The following is a 24,711-nucleotide window of genomic DNA, read 5'->3' on the forward strand; positions in this document are numbered from 1 at the left end:
GTGACGTCATATTTGAGGGGGTCTGACTTTTTGTGACGCCGTGTGACGAGGGGGGGGGTCAAAACCGGCCAAAATCGCGTGACGTCATTTATGGACGGCCCATAAACACAAAGCTAATATAACACATCACATACAAAAAACAACCATAACTTAAATCCTTGCAAAGCATAGCAATCAATTGCACATATACTTGAGAGCCTCAAAAGTGATCTAAATAGAACGATGGTGGTGAGCTTTTGATCCCAAACGTTTTCGCTCGGTATTTCCAGAGAACCAGAGATAGCCGCCACACGAAAGGGAAGAGCTTCTAAGGATACGGGAATTTGTGTGGGAGGTTAAATTATCTAGAAAGAAGATATGTCGCTGACTTTTTTGGAACACTTGATGAAGATGGCTCAATGTCGTTCCCTGCGTAGACCACGGGGAGCTGATGAGAGTTCAAATAAAGTTTACATTGATGGGTTCTGCAGGGGGCCAAGTGGAGTGGGGGTGTTGGACAATGGTAGCAGTGCTTGTTGAGCCCTGAGCCGACACCAAGTCTGTAAATAGCATCACAATAGTCCAATCGTAGTCGGGGTGGATTGCAAAGTTTATTTCTGTACAGGAGTAGTAGCAGTAGCAATCATCAAAACAATCCCGAGGACGGACACAAGTCGCAGAGCGCTACAGAAGCCACGCAAAGGCATTTTTATTATCTTGCAACCCCTCAAGAAGATGAAGCCCCAGAGATCCATTCTCCTAGCACGCCGTTGGAAATAAAATGTTTAAAACGTAGAATCAAGGTGATCTTCCCCGAGATCACGACTAAATTCAGTGAGATCACATGACTCAGAGAAGTGGTTGGCAATGCGACTACTGTACCTCTATCTTACACGTGTATTGTTCAATGTAATGGGATTATACAGTGCATTGTAATGTACAGGAATTAACAATAACCGGCCCAAATCAGTTCTGCACACGCAAAATATTTTACGTCATGCACCACACGTAAAAAATGATAAATATATTTTGTATTAATTACTCAACATTTTTACCTGTCCCCTTATCGTAACATTGCAGCAGCATTAGTGCATCATCAACTCACATTCTGATAATCGTTTCATCTCACAGAGTGAGGTTTCTTAACCAGAATTAAACACAGGTAACCCCGGAGGGCACTTTGAATCGCAACGTTTTTCAAAAGTGTGCAGCGGCCACGTAAATACATTTCATATCTCGACGTGGAACTAACACTGGGCAGGAAGCTCGGCGGTCGAGTGAGCGACTCGCACCTGAGGACGATTGCTTGTGTGGCGATCGAAACGTCGTGATCTATTATTCTTTCTTTGCAAAAGATATGAACCTGCAACAGATAAGCGAAGGCCTTGTACAGGAGCCGGCTCAGCAAAGAGGCTGTGAGTTGATGGTGTATTACGTAATGTCGTAAAGCTGCGCGTACTGGTGGTTGATTGCCACCTACTGATGACCGTATTCCACAACTCGCAGTTTAGACACGCCATCTCTATTGACAGCAGTGGTTCTCAGAGGTTATTGAATGGCGTCCCCCTATCAAGACGACTTGTCCCCCGCCCTCCACTCGCATGCCAGTGTGCACATCACTGTGTGATCTGTACACGTGTGACATATGTGGCTTGGCTTCAGCAGAACATCTCGGGGCCTCCCAGGTTTGTGGAAGAAGCAACGCGCGCGCTCGTTCTGTGGTGCCGTTCTCCATTCGAATTTCAAATTTTTCCTGGACGTTAACCAGGCCACAGCCGAGCGCCACTCTCCCCCCCCCCCCCGCCCTCCCAAAAGGCTAGGGAGTGCCCCACCGGTTGAGAACAGCTGATTTGATTTGGACCCTGGCCAAGCCACTATGCTATCTAATCTGGTGCTGGGCCAACTTCCCGTCATCAAACGTTCACTTTCAATGGTGACAGTAAAAACGAACAAAACATTTGCACAAAGCGAAATCTTACTTTTAAAAAGTAACCCAACCTAAATGTGGAATTGCATTTAGAAGCAGCCATAGCAATAATGCATCCCTTAGAGAGTGTTAAATTGTCAGATATTTTAAAATGTGTGTGTGTGCACAAGACCTGGGGACCAAAATAACAAAGCTGTATACATTATGTTGCAACTCTCAAAGCAACGATGCAAATTACAGAAAACCCATGTGATTGTGTAAAGCTGGGAGATTGTGGGGGAGGGGCGCTTCAACCAATCGCGTTGCTGATTTCGTTTGGTTGTTTCAAAAACCCGGCTCTACGATCAGTGCGATTGTCGCGTCCGAGAGCGCCGGGTGGCCGGGCCGCGTCACCAGATCTGGCACTTTTTCTCGGGGTTCATGGCCGAGCCCAATTTGCAGCCGAAGTGCCGGGCGAACTCGGCGGAGTTGGAGAGCGCCCCCTTGATGCGCAGTCGCGGGGGGCTGTGGTTGTCCGTCACGAAGCTCTCCTGCAGCGCCTGGGGGGTCTGCACCGAGCACCACGTCTGCGAATGGCGGCACGACAAAGCAGAACGACCGAGATGCGCCCAATCTCGCGCCCAATCTCATCACATCTCCCTCCCACCATCTCTTTTCCCAAGCTCTTATCGAACTTTGCTCTATTCACGAAACCTTATGACTTATCTATGACAGATTTCATAGTGCTGTTTGTTGCTGGCCGCTTGACGTTTTGTGTAAGAAAAATCACTCAGGGGTTAAGCAGGGTTGAGCTTTCTTGCTTGCTTGGCACTTGCATGTGAGACTGGGATTATCAGGTGTCGCAGGCCTGGCCTATTGGGTAGCTAGGAGATGGCAGTACAGTGGGTATTATCGAATCGATCTGTGCGAGTATTAACCCATCGTACGCTGGGTTTTTACCTGAATACTTTTGGGTTCCTCCCACCAGGAAGCAGCACACACATCCTGTGTGAGTGGCCGCCACAAACAAAATCACAACGAAGTTCGAACCACTAGAGTGACGCCATCTCAGGCGGTACCGACGAGTGGAGTGTGCGGTCTGGGCTCGCTGGCTCCCAAGGGGTACCTGGGCGAAGGCAATGAAGAACAGCTGCTGGTTGGTCAGGTTCATGGCCGGCAGCGACTGTTCCTTCCCATTGGTCTGGACCCACTGCTCGTAGGCCTGCAGCGATACAGAGACAAAGATCCCCACCACTGTAGCCTAAACAGACTGCTGGGGCAAGTGCTGTTAGAGAGCATCTATTGAGGCCGACTTGGCACACGAGGGCCTGGAGTGGCCAACAACACGTCTGGCCACCTTTGTGTGCGATCCGATAGATACGCAACACCAGGTGCTCATCGAATGCTGCGGCTCGCCTGATCGTTCGGAAGTGGAAATTTGATCTGATCTAAACCTCGAGCTCCACTGGCTGCCTATCACACAAAAGTCTGCATCAATCCGCTCCATCCTCTCTTTATGAGCAGTATGTCCCAGCCTCAATGAACTCCAATCGATGCCATCTACGATCCACAGCCCATGGTGATCCTGCTGCTGCTGCTGGATCCATACGCAAACCTTGTGCAGCAAGACGACCAGAAAAGTTTCACCGGAGTCTCCAGCATGGAGGCCTCGACCCAGTTACCGGCCGCAGATGTTCAGGATCCTTCCTTGAGTCTAAGTTAGTTTTGCAACAGACTTAAAGCAGTATTGTTCCAAAGAGATCACACTGTGTAATCAGTGAGGGGCATTCTTGGACTGGACTACGCAAAAACAAATGTTCATACTTACTCTTTGGTTCTTTCGGTAAAGTCACGTAGATAGAAAATTAATAGATCACGACGTTTCGATCGCAACACAAGCAACCGTCATCAGGTGAAACAAACACAGCAGGCGAACTGCTGACGTAGGAGAAAGAGCTGCTGCAACAAGAGTTTCTACAGGATTTTGGTGGGCCCAACCCAAGGGTAAGTGGGCGGAGCTAGAGAAGGAATATGTACGTCGTGACCTATTAATTTTCTATCTACGTGACTTTACCGAAAGAACCAAAGAGTATGGATTCCTGCAGTCACGAAAGCTTCAAATCAAGATACATACTTACTGCCTAAACCTCAGGAGGCCAAGAACATAACACAAACAAATATATAGATATGCAAAAATATATTACATAACATTCAAATTCTCCACAATCAGGATATGTGGGGCAGTGTTATTCTCCATAGGTGGCCCTGAGCAGTGGTGGAATTTCCACATTCCTATGTTGCAGGTCAGTCAGCCAAGTGGCTCAGCGGCACAGCAAGCGGCTTGCAAACGGAAGGTCGTGAGTTCAATTCTTTGTTGGGGTTGACTCAGCCTATCATCCCTCCCGCTAGGGTCTTTAATACGAGTTCCACTTTGTGGGTCAAGTTAATGGTTGTCTTAATTAAAGACTAGCCCCTGCCATAGGTATGTGGAATTTCCACAACTGGCTCAGGTCTATAAACAGGAAATAAGCACTGCCTCAATGCTTACATTAGCAGGAAATCACTGACTCTTATTCTGATTCTCTCCTCTGTACTCTTCCCACAAAGTGGTGTTTACTTTTAAGACCAAGGAAAGATGGCGTGACGAGTAGGCCTCGGGTTGGGAATTCGGAATGTTACGATCATGGGTAGTGCTCTGCCCCAGCGAATTCCTGATAGGGGGCCACGAAAGGTGCTATGCCGTGAGAGAGAGCGGGCTCCGCACGGGCAGACGAGGACGGGACGCACCTGGAAGGCGACGTGCAGGCCTCCATTGTCGGCGATGTTCTCCCCGAGGGTGCGGTGCCCGTCCACGTGCTGCCCCTGCTCCTCGTAGGCCCCGTACTGCCGCTCCATGCAGCCGGCCTTCTCCTCAAACTGCTTCCGCGTGCCGGCCTCCCACCACTCTTTCAGGTTGCCATTGTAGTTGTAGCGGCTGCCTGCCGTGCGCAACAACGAAATCGTTTGTTGGGCTGGTAATAAGGGATGTGTAGGGGAGTAATGATTCAGCCTAGCAGCCTCCAGTGGCTGGAGGGGAGAAACTCATTACGCACAACGTATACAAACGTGATTGTCTAGATGCGATACTTATGGCCGAGTCGACGCGTTGTGGCACTCCTGCCGGCAATGGCTGCAAAATAAATTAAAAGCCACAACCTCTAACCCCACAACCCTCTCCCCTTGCTCGTGTATTTTTTCAACTGGACACAGGCACGAAGCCATACTTTTTCCTCTTCGCAATCATTGGTGTTTCTATTTGGTGCTCACATAGTTTGCATTTGCAGAACGATGAATATATATTTTTAATTGCATTCACGTGCAGTGTCCCGAGTTAGGCTACCCGTTTGATATTTCTTCTCTCGAGCTTTTACCGCACACTCCTGCTGCAGGCATCTTCAGACGTAGGCATCATTTACTCCTGAAGGTGCCCAAAGTAAGTAATGTGTGGCGAGAGAGGACACCAATGCGCTGCCCAACTTGAAAAATCGCACACGGATTAAAAGGAGCTGAAAAAACTGTCACGTACAATACATTCAACTCTCATGTACAGTACATTAATGGTGTTATTCTTGTGATGGTGGTGAAAAATACCCTTATCATCAAAGGCGTGTGTGAGCTCATGTCCAATCACTGTGCCGATGCTTCCGTAATTGATGAACCTGTACGCACACGAGTGGAGTAGAGAGTGATGAGGCTGTCAAAAGGGGACTTTTTATTTTAATAATAATGTCAACTTGTAGCGTGCCACTGCCATGCAGTAATTGGTCGTTCTCCACTAGGCAGGATGACTCAGAGGTGCTCGGAGGAACCACAGATAAGCGAAAGGCAGCAGCCACGCAGTGAGCCGGCACCAACAGTTGCCCAAGCTCTGTGGTCCTCTATATATGAAGATGTTTGGAGCCAAATAATGAGTATTTATAGATGTGGGAGGAAACTGGGGCACACTAGGAAACGGCACTCGAGCAAGGGGGCAACAGTCCCTCCCACTCAGGTGGAACAAAAAGAGATTAGTCCGTACTTGCTGTCCCGCCTGCCATGGCGAGCCAGAGTATGGCACCTTGACTCCCCCTAGGTGGGAAACCCGCCCAGGAGGTGTCCTGATAAATAGTCACACGCACATGGGAGCGGCCTTGTCGTAGAAGGGCTCTTGCAGAATCCCCGCGGGAAACACCATGCTGTTCTCTGTAGGCGTGTAGTACGCGTTGACGGTCGGCGGCGTGATGCGCCAGCTGCAATGGACGGGAGGGTCAGAAGTCAACAGGGCACAGGGCTCATTCCTGATCCATTGGTGTAAATTCCACATTTCTATTGCGGGTATCATAGGGCCAGGAACAACCGGTAACAGTAAGGCTGCTAAACAATTACGGCATGCGACAGTTTGGCCCAGATTTGCCCCAACAAGGGGAGTGTTGAATTTCCACCACAGTCTCAAGGCCACCTTCAGAAATTCTCACCCAATGGATGTTTGAAGAGACGATTTTACTTTTATAATTATCCAGATTATCCACATGTTGTGCAGTATGTGCACAACCAATGGGCACAAGCATGGATTAACCACAACCCTATTGTAATAAACAATACAGTAATAATGTAGTACATTTGGTATGTGCACCAGTCTTACAGTGCAAGGCTGTCACAAAGAGGGCAATGTTGCTATGTTTATCCCAAATGAGTAATTTGCAGCGTAAATTTCCAAATTTGAAGCACGGTCCCGGCAGAAATGGCTTTCTCTTTTGGAACAACCTCACAGGGACTTAACACCCACCGTGTAGCAGACGCTGCGCAGTATTTGTGGTTGATACACCCGCAGTGTTAGCCAGGGCAGCCTGCCGGATTCAAACCGCGAACCTTTTCTGTAAGCGGCGAGCGCGCCACCACTACAGGTGTATGTTTTCAATTGTAAGACAGTTGGGGACCATGCAATGCCGTCTAACGGGGGCGTGTGCCGATCACAGCCTGGCAAAGGGTGCCGTGCGGAAAGACAGACGCACGTGTCGGTGTTGCGGCCAAAGATAAGCAAGTGCCTCCATCCCTCCACATCGAACAGGTAGCTGCTCAGCACGTTCTGGAAATAGCTGCCGTTCACAAGGTTCAGCTGCAAAACAGAAAGAATTTACTCTGAAAAACGTTGTGGTGGGCGTATCAATTCGGAGGCCCTGGGTTAAATATTCATGGTTGATTCGTGTGCAGCGTCATTCATGCAAGATGCGTTTCAAAGTGCCGGTGAATTTGTTACGCATGCAGTTTTTGCACGGAGGTGCGGAAAACTGCATACAGCAGTGGGAAGGCAGCTCGAACTGGTGCCAACAATTTCCCAATGTTTGTAGTTCTATATTGGGATGGTTGGTCAACTCCATGAAGAAGTGTTTATACTTGTGGGAAGAAACCCCACGCGTATGAGGGGGATAATAACATCTCAATCCCCGTACAGATGGGAATTAACCCACTTGTTGCACTGCCATCAGGAGATGGCGACCCAGGATGATTACGGGTAGGGAGGGGTAATCATGAATGTCACCCTTGCACCTACAACTCAAAACACAGTTCCCAATGTGGAACCTCCAACAATAGCAACAGTAGCAACAACAATTGCAACAATAGCAAAAACAATTTTGATGCATCAAGACCCTTTAGATGCATGTATTCCTCCAGAATAAATAACGATTCTTATTCTATGAACCAGCGATGGGATAAAAGTTAGATTAAGGATCAAAGCCAGTTGGATATATATATAAAACGGACATTTGTAAATATGTGTGTCTGTTCAAAATGTTTAGCGTACTTCCCGACATGCAATAAACTTGAAATCTGCCATGTGGGTACTTTCCAGACTGTACTCCATGCAAAAATTAAAAAAATACATTTGGTATTGTTTTTTTGGGGGGGGGGGCACAAGTAAGCTGTGACATCACATCTGTCATGTGACCCGCGCATGCGTAGTGGTTAGCGCGCTGCGCTACAAACCCGGCGACCCGAGTTCAATTCCCACTCACGGCCACCACCGGTGACGATAATTTCAACCGGTCCTGGGCCTCCCCTAGGTCGACTCAGCCTCAAACGAGTAACTGGTGTGGTGTGCGCTGGCTTCGCCAGCTCATTTTGTGCTGCTCAAATGGTGCTCATCTGTTTACAGCCCTGAGCCAATGGTGGAAATTCCACATTCATATGGCAGTGGTGAGTTTATCCATAGGGCAACCACTGTTGACTTCCGCACCAGGATTTAAACTCACAACCTTCTGACTCTGAGCAACGCGCTCCACCACTGAGCCTCCTGGCAGCGTTATCAGTCATTGACTCGGCCCATCATCCCTCTGGGAACAGTAAAATTGGTACCACTTCGTGGACAGGAACGTGACATTTCCACTGCTGGCTCAGGGCCGACAACGAAGATGAGGATTGCCTCATGTGGGTTGGAGCAAAGAAGCACTGTGACTCGACTTGTACATCAATTTCTGATTGTGGCATCTCCTCCACGGCAGTGCGCATATCAACTGCACCTTGATGTAGATGCTGTCCAATTTCGCAGCATCGTCCAGCAAGAGATGTGAATATCCGACTTTATCTCTCATGGAGTTGGACTGCAGAGAAAATAAAGGTACAAAACAATACAAAGCAAGGAATAGTATATTCAAAATTATTATTTGCATTTATATCACGCCCATAGCAAAACAAAATGTCCCAGTGACAGCTGTGCCAGTGCAGCACAAGGTGGCCCAGCACCGGGCTGCGAGTGCCCACTCGTCAGCAGGGGCTGGTGATTGCCGTGTGTATCCCGATCCAGTCGCTTGGAGACAGCCTGGCATGAGGCACACCCCCTAGCCTCCCATCATCATCCACAAGGGACGCATGTGGGGCCATATACGGCAGTATCATGCAATTTCTCTTCAGCAGTAACTACCCAGCAAGGCGCCCAAGTTGAGAATCGAACCCAGGGATGCCTTGCTGTGAGGGACAAGTGCTTTCACTGTGCCGCTGCCACCCACTTCTCCTGGCTGCAAGAGTAGTGGACTCGGTGCGTTTGTCACAACACAAACAGTTCTGTGGCCCTACAGTCGGGATCAAGATAACGATGAGCGAAACAAATGTCGTGTACAAGTCGTTCATGAATCGCATCGCCTCACCTTCTCCAAAGCCGCACTCCTGGTGACATTGTCCATCCAGCTGAGGGTATCCAGGTTCTTGTTGAACGCCGATCGTGTGGATTCAATCATTTTTTCCACCTGTTCTCACGCAGACGCCATGCGGTTCGATAAACCTCAACGCAAAGCAGTCGGGTTGCTTCAACAATCACCGATTCACTCCAGTTACTCTGTCACGAGTAGTCTGTCACCTCCTGATCACTGTTATTTCACTACCGTGTACAGATATTTCTCTATTCATCGAAAAAAAAATGCATCTCTTAGTGATTGGTCCTACCAGACACACACCACGCTCTCACCTGTATCGTTTGATCCACGTCGAAGTAGCGCTTCACATACAGGGCTCCAAGGCCCATGCCGATGATTCTGTCCGTCTCTAAAACGCACTTCTGCCACCGAGGGACAAATCCGCCCTAGAAAAGCAAACGAAGCAAGTCAAAGTTGCAACACAGGATGAAAGAGCTTTCAATGTGTAAATACACACCTTATACTTGTGAGACAGCCCTGGACACAAGGCCCAGGGGTCGAGAGCACAGAAACCGATTGCAATATTTGTCTTAAGTCATGAATGCTGCAAGTGTAGAAATATCTGAAATGTTGTAATGGAAAACCAATCAAAATTCAAAGGTCGTATGGGTGTCCGAGTGATATGATTGGGGTATGGCAGTGATTGCTAGGAATGACGTCATCAATCCCACTGCACCAGCCAATCAGCTGCCAGGAAGACAACCCCATGCAACATGACCCGCGTGAGATCGCTCGATGTGCTTCAGCCGATTTGTGGCGGAGATAAGTATATTGATGATCACCATCAAGAAGTAAGACCCTTGCAGGACTTTAATTCTAGATTTGAAGCTTTCGTGACTGCAAGGATTCATATTCATAGGTTTTTTCGGTAAAGTCACGTAGGTAAAACATCAAAATTAATAAAAAATAAATAAAATAAAACAAAAATTACGACGTTTCCGAAGCGTCGTGATTTTTGTTTTATTTTATTTATTTTTTATTTATTTTGATGTTTTACCTTGCAGGACTCTTTAACTCGGCCTACCTTCTCTGTTCCAAAGATGACATCCTTCAGCTTGTTCCTAACGGTCTCGAATTGGCTGCCCAGACTTGGGACCAGCTTCTGCGCGACGCGCCACACCACGTAGTTGTTGAGCACTCTGGTCAAGGCAGAGAGAGGTCAGCCGAGTCCACACTCCATACCCTTGGCCCAACGACTGAGAAATAATCATCTATAATACCTTTGCCTTTATATACCTTTGCTTAAATGCCTCAGCAACTCACAGCACCTTACATCACATCTCATCTCAAACATTTGAAGGGCACCCCCAGTGGCAGCTATCCCTCTGTGGTACACGGTGACACAGCACTGATCTGCATGTGGGCATTAGCTTGCCAGTCGGGAGTGGTGATTTCTCTACACAATCCAGAGATATTTGTGGGTAATTTAGAAATTTGGATCACGACACCAGTACACAGTGACCAACTTTTTATGACCTAATGGGATCTGTAAGATTCACGGTGATGCGAACGGCATGCATTTTATGGGTAGAACACCCGCTGGATAACCAGAGCAGCCTGTCGGATCCAATGGTCTACCAGACTGACTGTTTCATGTCATCTATTGTTTTCATCCACCACACTGCAGGTCACAACAACTCACTCACTCAATTACCACACTGCAGGTCACAACAACTCACTCACTCACTTAATTACCACACTGCAGGTCACAACAACTCACTCAATTACCACACTGCAGGTCACAACAACTCACTCAATTACCACACTGCATGTCACAACAACTCACTCACTCAATTACCACACTGCAGGTCACAACAACTCACTCACTCAATTACCACACTGCAAGTCACAACAACTCACTCACTCACTCAATTACCACACTGCAGGTCACAACAACTCACTCACTCAATTACCACACTGCAGGTAACAATGCTTCTCTCTCTGCTTCTTCCCTTTTATTACTCCACTTTAAAACACCTTCCCATTGTCTCTATTCCCCATCAACCTTGCTCAATTGAAAAAGTGAAAACCCTTTTCTGTTACAATTTCATTATGATGTTTGTTGTTAGACATTTATTTTACACAATTGCTCAGCCTAGGCCCAAAGGCTGAACATGTAACATGGCCGGCAGCATGCTATGAACAATTATGACTTGAGGTTTCGGATCTTTAGACCTGTACTCAACCACTGAGTTTACAACTAAATACACAAACTTTTGTTGCAATATTAACAGTAAGTGAAAATAATGAGCGGTGTTGGGTGTAGCTGCTTACTCGAGCGGCGTGCGTTTGCAGAGAGCCGTGATATTTCGAAAGTAGCTCTCAGAAAACACGATAATGGTGTCCGATGGTTCCATTATGAACGGGAAGAAAACGACCTTCAGGTAGGCCAACCAGTTGATGAAGGGCGACAGGATCTGCACCAAAAAAACGCACGCAGGCAGCGGAAAATGTAAACATTGGACCCTGAACAACATAGTCACACCCAATGTGACACACAAGAAAGTGATGAATGAGTGTACTCAGATTGTAAATGTTATGGATTTGCTCTCCAGCACACCGGTGTGCTGTACTAGTAACGAACTGGCATGTTCTGTTTACGTGACAAACCTTACCAATTGGCTGTATCGGGTGGTGGCGGGTTTAACGACACATTTATATTTACGTGATATAACCCAAAAAAATCGATATTATGGATGATATTGGTCGCGAAAGCCTACGCCTAAAGTGAATGAATGTAGTTCGAATAGTGGTGCAGTTGGAAACTTAACTTCTATTAATAACACTGTGTAGCAATTACTGTATCGAATTACGCTAACACAATTTTTGTTCATGGATAGTAAGTGTAATTTCCTAATTGCTAATGCCTCAAAAGTACAGAAAATGGCTATTATTCCCCACACACTTTGCTTTTGTGACCAGGACAGTGATATTTGGAAATGTACCTATTTTCCAGAACATTCCAGATAGATTCAGTGCTGAGTAAACTTAGAGTAACTTCTAGAACATTCTAGAGCTTTCGAGTAATATAAATAGTCGTATAAATACAGGGGCCTTGAGCCCAGCAGTTCAGTTTAGTTCCAGCCACCTAAGTGGATACGTATCTGCATTTTTCTGAGATGGCATCAAGAGGCTGCAAGCATGCGACAGACGCATTTTGCTATGTCTGCGGCCAATTTATCAAGACAAGAGCGAAAAAGTACTCTGTGGAATCTCTTACACATTAGTCATGGGTGAAATAAATGTATTTTTGAAGGATAGTACAGAGGGGAAAAGAGAGCCATGAAGTTCGCTATCCCAATAAATTGGCGGGAACCCACTGACCACTCAACCAACTGCTACTTCTGCATGGTGGACCCTTCCAAACGTCGGACTGGCAAGAATGCACCTGCTATCACGTATCAGGACCTTCCTTCATCCATCGCCCCGGTGCCACACTGCCATGAGCTCCCTGTACCCACTCCTCCGGAGAGAAAGCAGCCGTTTATAGAAGAGAGCAGCATGTCAGAGAGCGAGGAAGACGTAGATCCAGAATGACAATTTCAGAGGCGGAGCAGAGGAGAGAAACCCATACTCCCCCAACCAAAAATACCTCAATGACTTGATTAGAGATCTTGGTCTCACCAAGTCCAATGCCGAGCTTTTGACATCGAGGCTCAAGCAGTGGAACTTGTTGGATGAAAGTGTGCAAGTCGCAGATCGGAGGAAGCGTCACCAACCTTTTTGCAAGTTCTTCACCCGTCAAGATGGGCTCTGCTTCTGCCACATTGTGACCAGTCTGTTCGAGGCAATCGGAATCGCCTGTAACCAGAATGAGTGGCGCCTCTTCATTGACAGCTCATCCAGGAGCCTCAAAGCCGTTCTGCTCCATAATGGTAACAAATACCCGTCTCTTCCCCTGGCTCACTCGGTGTACCTCAAATGGTGGCATTCTTGATGGGTCTCCAAGGCAGTTTTACCAAGTTTCCCTGCTATCTTTGCCTTTGGGACAGCAGGGACATCAAGGCGCACTACCACAGGCGGAACTGGCCACAGCGGACCAAGTTCTCTGTGGGGTGGCACAACGTCAAGTGGGAGCCACTGGTGGACCCCGGGAAGGTGCTGATGCCACCACTGCACATCAAATTGGGCCTTATGAAACAATTTGTCAGCGCTGTAGATAAGGAGTCGGCAGCCTTCAAGTACCTTCAAGACTTCTTCCCTAAGCTGTGTGAGGCAAAGGTCAAAGCCGGTGTCTTTGTTGGACCACAGATAAAGAAGATCCTGGAGTGCAACGAATTCCCCAAGAAGCTCACTAGTAAGGAAAAAGCGGCTTGGGACAGCTTTGTCGCAGTGGTTCGTGGCTTGCTGGGCAATTACAAGGTCGAAAACTATGTGGAGCTGGTTGAGAGTGGTGAAGAACTATGGCACAATGGGCTGCAGGATGTCCCTCAAAGTCCATGTCCTTGATGCTCGTCTTCATAAATTCAAGGAGAACATGGGAGCACTCGGAGGAGCAAGGCGAGCGCTTCCACCAGGATATACTGGACATTGAACGCCGCTACCAAGGACAGTACAACGAGAAGATGATGGGAGACTTACATTTGGGGGCTGATTCGTGAAAGCGATTAACAATATAATCGTAAATCTCGAAAAACTACTCACTTCTAAATCTTTTGTAGTCATTTGTGTATTACTTTAGTATAAATACATGTTAATTTTTATTCATGTTGTTTTTTTGCAGACTTTATGTGAACGAAAAGACACATTCGCCCGTTTTCTCATTGAAAATAGGTCAATTTCAAAATATCACTGTCCTCGTCACAAAAGCAAAGTTTGTGGGGAATAAAAGCCATTTTCTATACTTTTTAGGCATTAGCAATTACGAAATAACACTTACTACCCAGGAACAAAATTGTGTTTGTGTAATTCGATACAGTAATTTCAAGTATTTAATAGTAATATTACACTTTTTTAATTGTGCCAAACAAGATGGAATAGTTTGATTCAAGAATAATTTAAATATCAAATGATAGGTAATTGACAGCTTCATGCCAGGCATTCATCACACTATTGGTAGTAACATGCGCGAGAATATTACTTAGAAGTCAAATACATTTCCTGCTGAAATAAATATTCAGGTGATGCTCATCTCCTGTTTACAGCCCTGAGCCAGTGGTGGAAATTCCATAATCCTATGGTGGGGAGGCGAGTCTATGCATAAGACATCCAACTGTTGTATGTATGTTCAACTTCTCTCGCACCGTAGGTAGCCAAACGTCCTAATCGGAGGTTGCCTTCCCCACAGATGGGTTAGGTCCACCCCAAACCACGATTTGAACTTGGAACCTTTCGATTGTAAGCTACTCGCTCCAATGCTGAGCCACTTGGCCGAATTCATAAAAAATATATTATTAATGTGGATCTGCCTGACGCCAAATTTCCCATGATTCTGTGACAGTCAAAAACATCACGAGTGATCAATAGACCACCTAGAACTGGGTTCTCCAATGATCACTGCAGAGCTGCAAGGCCTTCAGGCCACGACCCTCTGCGGAGGTGCAGCAGCAGAGTGGCCATGCGTGCCAATCGCAGCGCGATCAGGGCAGCTACCTGCAGATCGCTGACGTTCATGACCCGCATGGTGCTGTTGGGTGTGGAGATGACCGCGAGCTGCCTTTCGAAATCCAGCACGTCCCGCATCGCGTGGCGCGTGGCGTTCTCCTCGCCACCCAAGAGCAGGGAGAGGTCCTGCATGTACTCCAGGTAGGCCTCTTGGATCTATCACACAGGGAGGGATTGCGAGATTCTCTGTTGTTGATGAAGGTCAAGACATCATTGTGGTCAATGCCGCCGATAACGACCACATCTCACCATCGCTTCCTTCCACGATTGCACCTAACCTCCCAGGGTCTGACTCTGCTCTTAAAGTCTCGTCATCACCACCGCCATCTGCAGTCTTTAAGTCTTCCCCTTGCTACACAGTCGACACATCCTTAAAGGAGCACTACTTTAGTGTCGAGATCACCACTGCCGTCTTAGTTGCGGACTTCTGGGTGCCACTGTAATGCACGTCTGGGTACCATGCCCTCCTCCACCCTGCACACGTGTCCCATCCATCACAACCTCCTCTACAATATTTCCTTGCCTCATTCTACTCCAAAGCATCTCAAGCGATGACTCGCATCCGAACACTGTGCTCCCTCTGTACATTTTTCAAATGCCGTTCTTCCCTCTAGGGCTACAGGCCAACTGCTAGGTGCTCAACAGACCTTGATGTTCTCCTCGGTGTTGCTGATGTAGTAATCCCTTGATGGCAAAACAAGATTGGGCTGAGCCAGCTGAAAGAACAAACGCAGCAAATTAGAAACCACAGACTATGGAACCTGCACACGGAGTAATCATGAGCGCAATGGACTCGCAGTTCAGCAGTCGCCGATTCGATTTCATCACAATGGGGCAAGGTTATTAAATCTCCCCCACCGCTTCTCTCCACCCAGCGGTGTAAATGGGTACCACCGCAGCCAGTCGATCGGTGGGTTGCGTGTGATGCGGTCAAGTGTGGGTACGCCCACCTCTTCTGATACCTTCTCAATGTATGTGAGCATATGTCCCGCTTGCTTGTTGCACAGGGTCTAGAGGTGCAGTTGCATTTAAACCACAACATAAACACGATTGGTAAATTATAGTTTGTGAGCTGTGTGCCCGGGCCACAGGAAGAGGCACAATCTGCATCAGGCAGCTGGTGCCAGGAGGCCGACAGCGTCGTCAGCACCTGCAAGGAGACCCTCTGGGAGTCCACGGGGTTGTCGTCGATACTCAGCTCGAACAAACATCCCAAGGTGAAGTTCTTCGTCACATCCTGCAAGATGTTCTGCAGGTTCATGCTGCGGTTCCACCGGCCCGAGATGTTCCAGCCACCAAGCTGCTCGCGCACACACCCACCCAGATGGTCTGTTGAGGACTCGGCTCATAAGAGACTGACTGGTTCGTCTCATCCACTAGACTGTGTTCAACCACCACGCTGCAGATTGTAACAGCACTTACTTGCCCACTCACTCACCACACTGCAGGTCACCTCACTTCTCTTCCAAGTTCTTCCCTCGCACTGCTCCAGTTTGGAATTCTCTCCCCCCCCCCCCCACCGATTGTTTTGTTTCCCAGGTTCTTATAACCTTGCTCAATAGAAATGTTTTATCTCTGAACTATTACAACTTTGATAGTGCTGTTTGTTGCTGGACACTTTGCATTTTGGGCCTTTCAGCCCGTGCTCAACAACTGCGTAAAAAAGAATAAATGCTGCAAAGCCATGTAGGTGGCAGTGATCAGAAAATTCAAGGTTCCATTATAAAGTCAAAGGAGAAACATCACGACGATCCGATCAGAGTGGAGCCATGCTCATCACCACTGCTGGAAATGAACGGTGCGACAATGCATCATCAATTAACATTGACGCTTCTGCTCAATGTGTACAAGGACTTTCTCAATGTGCATGTGAGGACCTTCTCAATGACATCCACTAGCGGCTGGGCCCCGGCTTTCTCTATCGCGTCCATATCCATGCAGGACTGATAGAAGCACTGCGATTTCTGCTCCGACTGGCTCTCTTTCGTTCCGTTGGTCTCTGTAATCACAACACAAACGGCACCGGCACTTTCGTCACGTTTACCTGCATCTACCTGACTTCGATAAAGTTAACTCATTTAATGTAACCACCCCGGAGGGATGATGTGCCGCGCCGACACCTGGCATGCAGTTGAACTCAGTTGTGATCTTCTCATTGCGAGTCCAGTGAGCTCTGACATCAGTGCCACATAAGTTTAGTAAAAGCTACAGGAACATGGATGTTTAAAAACATATATTCTTAGAATATCCGTAGTAATAAATCCCGAAATTCCTCATTGCGATACATTTCAATGACCCAATCACAATAAATGTCTCTCATCTCGTCAGATCCAGGAAGCTCAACGAAGAGGAACCTGGCGAATGCTCAGATGAGACAGTGCATGCCAACACCAGCTGTTGAAAGCCTGGGCTACAAGATGGCCAGCAGAGGGCAGTGCAGCACCGGTTATTAAATTTGTCTGTATGTTATCCCATCTGTGTGTGATCCCCTTGAGTACAGTATTACCTAGTTATTCGTGAGAGATACGTTCTGGAGATCCTTGTACATAGGACATTTTGCGGATAACGATACTGGCCTACAAATATCATATGTGCAACGTCTGCAGATGCTTCTAAAGCTTCGATAAGTTATCTCTCTCTCATCTCTTTGTCATCACTTTCTCTCATCACTTCCCCGCATCATATTCTCTCTCATCACTTTATCTCATCACTTTATTTCTCGCTGTCGATGCAGTCATGTAGAGTTCCAAATGTGATCTGCGAAAAGCCAAAATCGCGGATAGCAAGTTCGCGAATAATGAGGGAATACCGTAGAAGCTTTCTCCAGGTATCCTGGTTTCCACCCATATGCCAAACACACTTCAATGGCCACACACCCAAATTCTGTGGGTCTATTAACCGTAAAATAATGCCCGTCTGCATCATAAATTCATAATGTGCAGTTTTTGTTATGATTCCGAGGTGTGGGAAACCACAGACGAGTAGGAAGGCGGCCAGAACCAGTGCCAATATTTGCCAAAGCTCTGTGGCCCAATATCAGGATGTTTGGCCAACTCCATTAATGAGTGTTTTAAAGTGGGAGTAAACCAGGGTACACAGAAATAACTCACACGTGCAAGGGAGGCAAGACGCGATCCCTGTATAGGCGGAACAGAGATTAAATTAACCTGGATGTGTAATGCCTGGCAAGTCTGGCAGCCCAGTGCGTGGGAGTTTCAAGAATGCGTGTGATCCACCGACTGTCGCTGATGCCGCAGAGCTACATCAGAGGCGTGCACTCCCAGCCTCCTATCCAAATGCACTAAACAATCGGCTTCGGTTTGCAAAGCAATCTGTGTCAGTGGAGCGACTGCGAGATGCGCCACTTGCCAAGGACGCCCTTTAGTCGCTGCAGGTTCTCGCGCTCCAGGACATCCATGGGGTTCGAGGAGGCTTGACCGTTGGGCAAAGGGTTCATCTCGATCCAGCCTCCGCAAGCGTAGGAGTAGAAGTCGTTGCAGGGGTCCGCAGAGAGGTCGAGGGAGCTCAGCACGCGGCTGGCGATGTGCACGCACTCCCGCGTCGTGCACACGCTAGGCTTTCCCGGCGGCTCTGGGACTGGGAGATAAAAACACGGAGCCGTTCACTCATTGTGGCGTGCGTGCGGTGGCAGTCTGCGGCTCCTCTGTCTTGACTCTACCACAGGTGGTTTTCCATTTCCACTTATATATGAAAGAATAAGTGCTGCCCCCCCAAAAAGGAACGTACCACAGCAGTTTTATTGTGTATTTCCGCTCACCTTGTGAATGCAGCACCGGCCTCACATGAGACTGGAATTGTGCATGCATTGTGTAAAGGCCCTCTCGCTCCCCATGGAGGTGCTCTATGCTCAGGCCGAAGCCCTCACTCAACTCCCGTGGTGATCACACGTGTCCCCACCTGGCAGCTGGTTCTGCACGACGAGGGTGACGACGCAGCACAGCAGCGTGAGGGCGAGCACGAGCACCGTCACGAGCAGCCTCTTCTCCCTCCTCCCCTGTGGCCAGAAGCTCCTCCTCCCCTGAAGGCAGTGGCAGCAAGGTCACGGAGTGTTCGGTCCAAGTTCACCGGCTCAGCACACGTTTCTTTTGGCACCAGAGTCAACATCTAGCCATGCCCGTGCACGTTCAGGTGAGGTGCTCATCTCCACTGGTGATCATGATCCAATGGTGGAAATTTCACATTCCTTTTGTGGGGCCTAGTCTAATCGTAGGACCATCACTGTTGAGTTCCATGATGTCCTACTCCTTTTATGTTATGTTACAATATTTCACCTGGAGAATCCCTTGAGATAGAACATCTCATTGGCAAGGGTGTCCAGAGTGTAAATTGCCATATACAACATTGGAAGGGTTAATCTGCTCTTTGACAAGATTTGAACTCGCAAAGTTCTGACTGCGAGTTAAGCAATCTGCCACAGTGCCTCTAGCGAAGATGTATGTCTCGGTAAAAATGTATCCAAAGTAAAAATCTGTTAAACCTGTCTGCCCAGACAAGAGTAAAATATAATCTGGAAGAATCTAAAAAAAATTACTTAAAGCTTTGGTGACTACAGGAATTCATAGTATTTGGGTCTTTCAGTAAAGCCACGTAGATGTTAAAATAATTAAATTAATAGAAGAATAACAATATCACGTTTCTATCGCAACACAAGCAATCGTCATCAGGTGAAAAATATAGCGGGAGAGCTGCTGAGGAACGAAAAATATATGGCGGGAGCGCTGCTAAGGCAGGGTGTTATAAAGGTTTGAGATGGGTGTAGCCCAAGGGTCAGTGGGCAGGGCTAGAGATGAAATTTGCATGTCAATGTAAGATCGAAGAAATCTTGACAAACGAAACTGTGGGGGTGGCCATTGTGTTGTGAAAGATTAGCATGTCAATGTAAGAACTTGTTTGTAGAATGTTTCATTCCAGGTGAAGTAAGTGTTGGTGAGGCAGTGTCTAACCAGGGCTGGTACATCAGCATTCAGTCATTGTTGGACCAAATCTTCAATGATTGCAATGGTGTCGGTCACAGGAACTTTGGTAAACAAAGATACCACGTAGAAACTGACAAGAAAATCACCTGGAGATAGTGAGATGTTCTTAATTGAAGATATCAAGTGAGCTGAGTTAAGTACAGCTGAGGTGGTCTTACCAGTGAATGGTTGCAAGGTCTCAGATAGAAATTGGGCCAGTTTGTAGGTGGGTGGGCCAATGGTAGAGACGAAAGGACGGAGTGGTGTACCTTCTTTATGGATTTTTGGTAAGCCATAAAATCTCGGTGGCCTAGCAGCAGAGGGTTTTAATAAAGGTCACGTGACTCAATCCTGTGGCCAAATGATTCAAACCAACATCAGCAACGAGACAATGCCATTTCAATTATTGATTTTAAAAAATGTATCAAATAAACATGGTTGAAAACAACAGCATCGAATTGCAAGTCTTTCGCGGCGTTGCATTTGCTCACAACGAGACTTCACGAGCTCGTTCCCTTGGACAGCCAACACGAGTCAAGCTGACTTCCTTCAGGCTCCAGAGGCCATGGCCAACTCAAGTTGGCTTTAAATAAAAGTGGCACCGTCGAATTGGTCACTTGAGTCACCACGTGAACTTGGCAGGTCCTTTTCAAATGTACTTGAGAATTAAATGTAAAGGCGACATTTCTGAAAAAAGTTAATGTAAATGTCCCATCACGCATGATCAGGATTTTGCCAATGCAGCTCCCTGGCTTTGGAACGCTTTGCCTTGTTAACAAAAAAATATAAATCGTTGAATATGTAAGTCTGTCTTTAAAACTCATCTCTTTAAACTGACCTATACCCTCTAATTCTGGCCGTTTTCCCTTCTTGTGTTTACCCCCTATCTTCCAGACTCAGCACATTGGTATCTACGGATGAAATGCGCATTACAAATGTAAATTTCATTTAATTACACTAAATAATATCGCTTTAGGTGGATTGCCACCCCAAATGAATGCACTTTTGTAAAAAAAAATGTATCCCCGCATCTCGCCTTATATGGTGTTTGTCGCGTTGGTTAGAGTTCGTAGAGGCCATTGGAAATCCCCTAAACTCCCCGTGGTAAACAGTCAACATGACACCCCACAATAGGTGATTTGTTTTTAGCACTGCCCATATCCACCAACCAGCACAGCCGTTACCACCACGATACCACTGCGGCTGTGTACAGGTGGCTTATGCTGCGATCCACATCTACTCACAATCATTCAGGACATTTTTGATGGCGGGCAGGCCCGGGTAAAGCTGGCCACGAGTCAGTCATTTTCTATTCACCTTGGGGTGTAACAGGGATGTCCTGTGGCCCCTACACGCTTTAACATCTTTGACCACGCAGTTGCAGAAGTGTTGCATGGCTGGACCGGATGAATTTCGATCTCATACAGATACGTGGGGCCATAACTTCAGCAACATTGTTCAATACAAGCAAACGCTAGACCTGATTTGACATTGTCTCATTAGCAGAGCTGGCTTGCTTGAACCAACGCTGGGAAACTTCCAGAGGTTTACAGGCAAGGGCTTAGCTATGGCTCCTAGTTCCACGCAAAACTACAATATACAATAAACAACGCAACAAAGTTACGTCCAACGAAGCTGAATGATGTGACTGTGTAACCGGCGAGAATACAGTGCAGGTGTCCCTCGATTTTTACGAAAGGGATGGATTCTTCAAAAACACGCGTAAAAAAATGAGGGATATGTTTCGGACAGTCATTCCAACGCTACTCCTAACCTAAAATATACAACTATATCACTTTTCACAATAAAAAAAAAATCATAATAAAGCACATCAATATAAAAACGATTGAATAATTAAAAACAAATTAACCTTTTGAGGGCACTCGCCGACAGATCTGCATGTTGGCGTGACTGTCAGGGCGGTGTGGAGGCGTTGCGCCTCCTCCTCCTGTTGCTGGTGCCCTGAGCCTCCCGCGTGCCGCATTCTTTGGACTCACGGCACGGTCCGCGTGACGTTTCGTGAACGCGAAAATTCGATTTCGAAAATCGAAAAGTGCCCATAATTCGTCAATTTCTGAAACCAAACGTTCGCCAATCGAAGTCTGTCCTTGACACGAGGGCAGTTAAACATCAGCGAGACGTCCTCCATCAGGGAGACGTCCTCCATCAGGGAGACGTACTCTTTCAGGGAGACGTCCTCCTTCAGGGAGTTGTCCTCCATCAGGGAGACGTCCTCCATTAGGGAGACGTCCTCCATCAGGGAGACGTCCTCCTTCAGGGAGACGTCCTCCTTCAGGGAGACGTACTCCTTCAGGGAGACGTACTCCTTCAGGGAGACGTACTCCTTCAGGGAGACGTACTCCTTCAGGGAGACGTCCTCCTTCAGGGAGACGTCCTCCTTCAGGGAGACGTCCTCCATCAGGGAGACGTCCTCCATCAGGGAGACGTCCTCCTTCAGGGAGACGTCCTCCTTCAGGGAGACGTCCTCCATCAGGGAGACGTCCTCCATCAGGGAGACGTCCTCCATCAGGGAGACGTCCTCCTTCAGGGAGACGTCCTCCTTCAGGGAGACGTCCTTCTTCCTCTGGGGGCTAAGTCGACTCGCGCGGGGCTTTCCCGAGCAGCAGCAGCTGCAGCTCAATCCTCTCATCGCCACCGCCGCCAACCACGCAAAGTGCCGATGAGACGCGATGTCAAAACCGGCCGTCTGCTTCCATTAACCCGATCCCGCTGAAAGAGATCACTCCCAGAAGGCCATTGTAGTCAACGGAGCGTGTTGCTGCTGTGTTACAATCTCCGCCACTCTGGCACGACTGGGCTTGTGTAGGGACACACGGCGGAGCGGTGGCGCTGTGGTTAACTCACTGCGCCACGAGTTTCTGCCTCCCGCTGACGGCCCCCGGGGCTCTAACATCACTGGGTGAGCCACCGCGGTGAAGTATGGTCAACACGACATGTGTGTGGGGGGTCTGCAATGCCATTCTTTCCGAAATTCCAAAGCCATTGGAGCTATCCACTTTTAAATATCGACTGAAAAGTAATTTCTTCAGAACTTATTTCTGTGTTTAGTTGTCCGTCCCCGGTTAACACGGTTGGCTACGTTAAACATGTACAGTGCATGGGTTTAATATCACGAGTGGATCGGCAGGACTGTGAGTTATTATTGGATATAAACGCAGATGTCCGACTGACACTTTGCACTCACCGCGGTGTCCACGCTCAGCTCCGACTCGGGGAACCGCGCGACGTCGTCGTCGACCGAGAGCATCGCCTCGTCATCCTCCATGTCCATGGCGGCAAGGCGCCGTGTGTGTGGGGAGGACGAGGAGGGGGGTGACGCGTGGAACGAGGAGATCCTCTCTCCTCACCGCCAGCTGCACGGCTCTCAGCGGACACCAAGCGTCAAACGCGGAAACAGCCTCGCTCACTCGCCCCCCCCAGCCCCACCACCACCCCCCCCCACCACCACCCCCCCCCCCACCACCACCACCCCCCCCCACCACCACCCCCCCCTACCACCACCACCCCCCCCCACCACCACCCCCCACCACCACCCCCCCCACCACCACCCCCCCCCACCACCACCCCCCCCCCACCACCACCCCCCCACCACCACCCCCCCCCCACCACCACCACCCCCCCCCACCACCACCACCCCCCACCACCACCCCCCCCCACCACCACCCCCCCCCCCACCACCACCCCCCCCCACCACCACCCCCCCCCACCACCACCACCCCCCACCACCACCACCACCCCCCACCACCACCACCCCCCACCACCACCCCCCCCCCCACCACCACCCCCCCCCCCCACCACCACCCCCCCCCACCACCACCCCCCCCACCACCACCACCCCCACCACCACCACCCCCACCACCACCACCACCCCCCACCACCACCACCCCCCACCACCACCCCCCCCACCACCACCCCCCCCCCCCACCACCACCCCCCCCCCACCACCACCCCCCCCCACCACCACCACCCCCCCCCACCACCACCACCCCCCCACCACCACCACCCCCCCACCACCACCCCCCCCCCACCACCACCCCCCCCCACCACCACCACCCCCCACCACCACCCCCCCCCACCACCACCCCCCCCCCACCACCACCCCCCCCCACCACCACCCCCCCCCACCACCACCACCCCCCACCACCACCACCACCCCCCACCACCACCACCCCCCACCACCACCCCCCCCCCACCACCACCCCCCCCCCCCCACCACCACCCCCCCCCACCACCACCCCCCCCCACCACCACCACCCCCCACCACCACCACCACCCCCCACCACCACCACCCCCCACCACCACCACCCCCCACCACCACCCCTCCCCACCACCACCACCCCCCACCACCACCACCACCCCCCACCACCACCACCACCCCCACCACCACCACCACCCCCCCCCCCACCACCACCCCCCCCCACCACCGTCACCTCCCCCACCACCCCCCACCACCACCCCCCACCACCACCGCCCCCCACCACCACCGCCCCCCACCACCACCGTCACCGCCGCCACTAAAACAGAACTGAAACTCCGGCTCGCACGAGCAGTGCCACAACACGGAATGGGAGTTCGTCAGTAACCACCGCCTCCGTGACGAGTTAGCTACCAGCAGTGCCACGATGACCCAGTAACCAACACCACCTACAGAACTAATCAGCGGACACAAGTGACGAGAAGACAAAACACCGCCGCCTCCAGTTGCAGTCGGCGCACAACGACGCGGCCGCCGCGGCGAACACGGAACGCCTCTCGCGTCTCGTGGCTGTCACGCCCCGTGGACCACGGGATTTGTAATGTGTGAGAATTGTTATACAGTCGTAGTTCCAGTGTGTTGTTTAATTAAATATATATACATAACCCGGGCTATGGCTTAATTAAGCTGTACACTGTACATGTCTTTTCAATTATTTTCTTAGTCCCATTGTCCTGGTGCCGAGTCGTGGCGGTCCACAACCTCCCTGGGCCTGGCCACAGACTCGAGATCTTCCTCCTGTGGAGTCCCCTCGCCCCTGTGGAG

At 49.3% G+C, this 24,711-nt stretch overlaps 1 protein-coding gene across 1 annotated transcript; it reads right to left on the reverse strand.

Moving 5' to 3' along the window:
• Window positions 1–571: 571 nt before the first annotated feature.
• LOC133351204 (endothelin-converting enzyme 2-like) lies at window positions 572–23,095 on the reverse strand. Its single transcript, XM_061566267.1, has 18 exons — window positions 22,876–23,095; window positions 18,613–18,733; window positions 18,064–18,291; window positions 16,572–16,693; window positions 15,845–15,994; window positions 15,342–15,410; window positions 14,683–14,850; window positions 11,365–11,507; window positions 10,115–10,229; window positions 9,363–9,476; window positions 9,046–9,144; window positions 8,422–8,502; window positions 6,916–7,019; window positions 6,043–6,153; window positions 5,516–5,583; window positions 4,673–4,863; window positions 3,012–3,107; window positions 572–2,472 (listed from the first exon to the last, which is right to left on the reverse strand). The coding sequence occupies exons 1-18, from the start codon at window positions 22,960–22,962 to the stop codon at window positions 2,296–2,298; spliced, it is 2,244 nt and encodes a 747-aa protein (XP_061422251.1). The 5' UTR covers window positions 22,963–23,095; the 3' UTR covers window positions 572–2,295.
• Window positions 23,096–24,711: the final 1,616 nt, after the last annotated feature.

This window comes from Lethenteron reissneri, chromosome 36, assembly GCF_015708825.2.
Source record: "Lethenteron reissneri isolate LAM-NWPU_2019-01 chromosome 36, ASM1570882v1, whole genome shotgun sequence".
Taxonomy (NCBI): domain Eukaryota; kingdom Metazoa; phylum Chordata; class Hyperoartia; order Petromyzontiformes; family Petromyzontidae; genus Lethenteron; species Lethenteron reissneri.

What these genes read in the sequence shown, in the direction of transcription:
- LOC133351204 (XM_061566267.1), bottom strand. Translation starts at nt 22,962, where the DNA reads ATGGACATGGAGGATGACGAGGCGATGCTCTCGGTCGACGACGACGTC. An exon ending in TGAACGTCAGCGATCTGCAG is followed by an intron (nt 11,508 to 14,682) that starts GTAGCTGCCCTG and finishes TTTTTGGTGCAG; the next exon opens with ATCCTGTCGCCCTTCATCAA. An exon ending in TCTTCATTGCCTTCGCCCAG is followed by an intron (nt 2,473 to 3,011) that starts GTACCCCTTGGG and finishes CGCCATTCGCAG; the next exon opens with ACGTGGTGCTCGGTGCAGAC.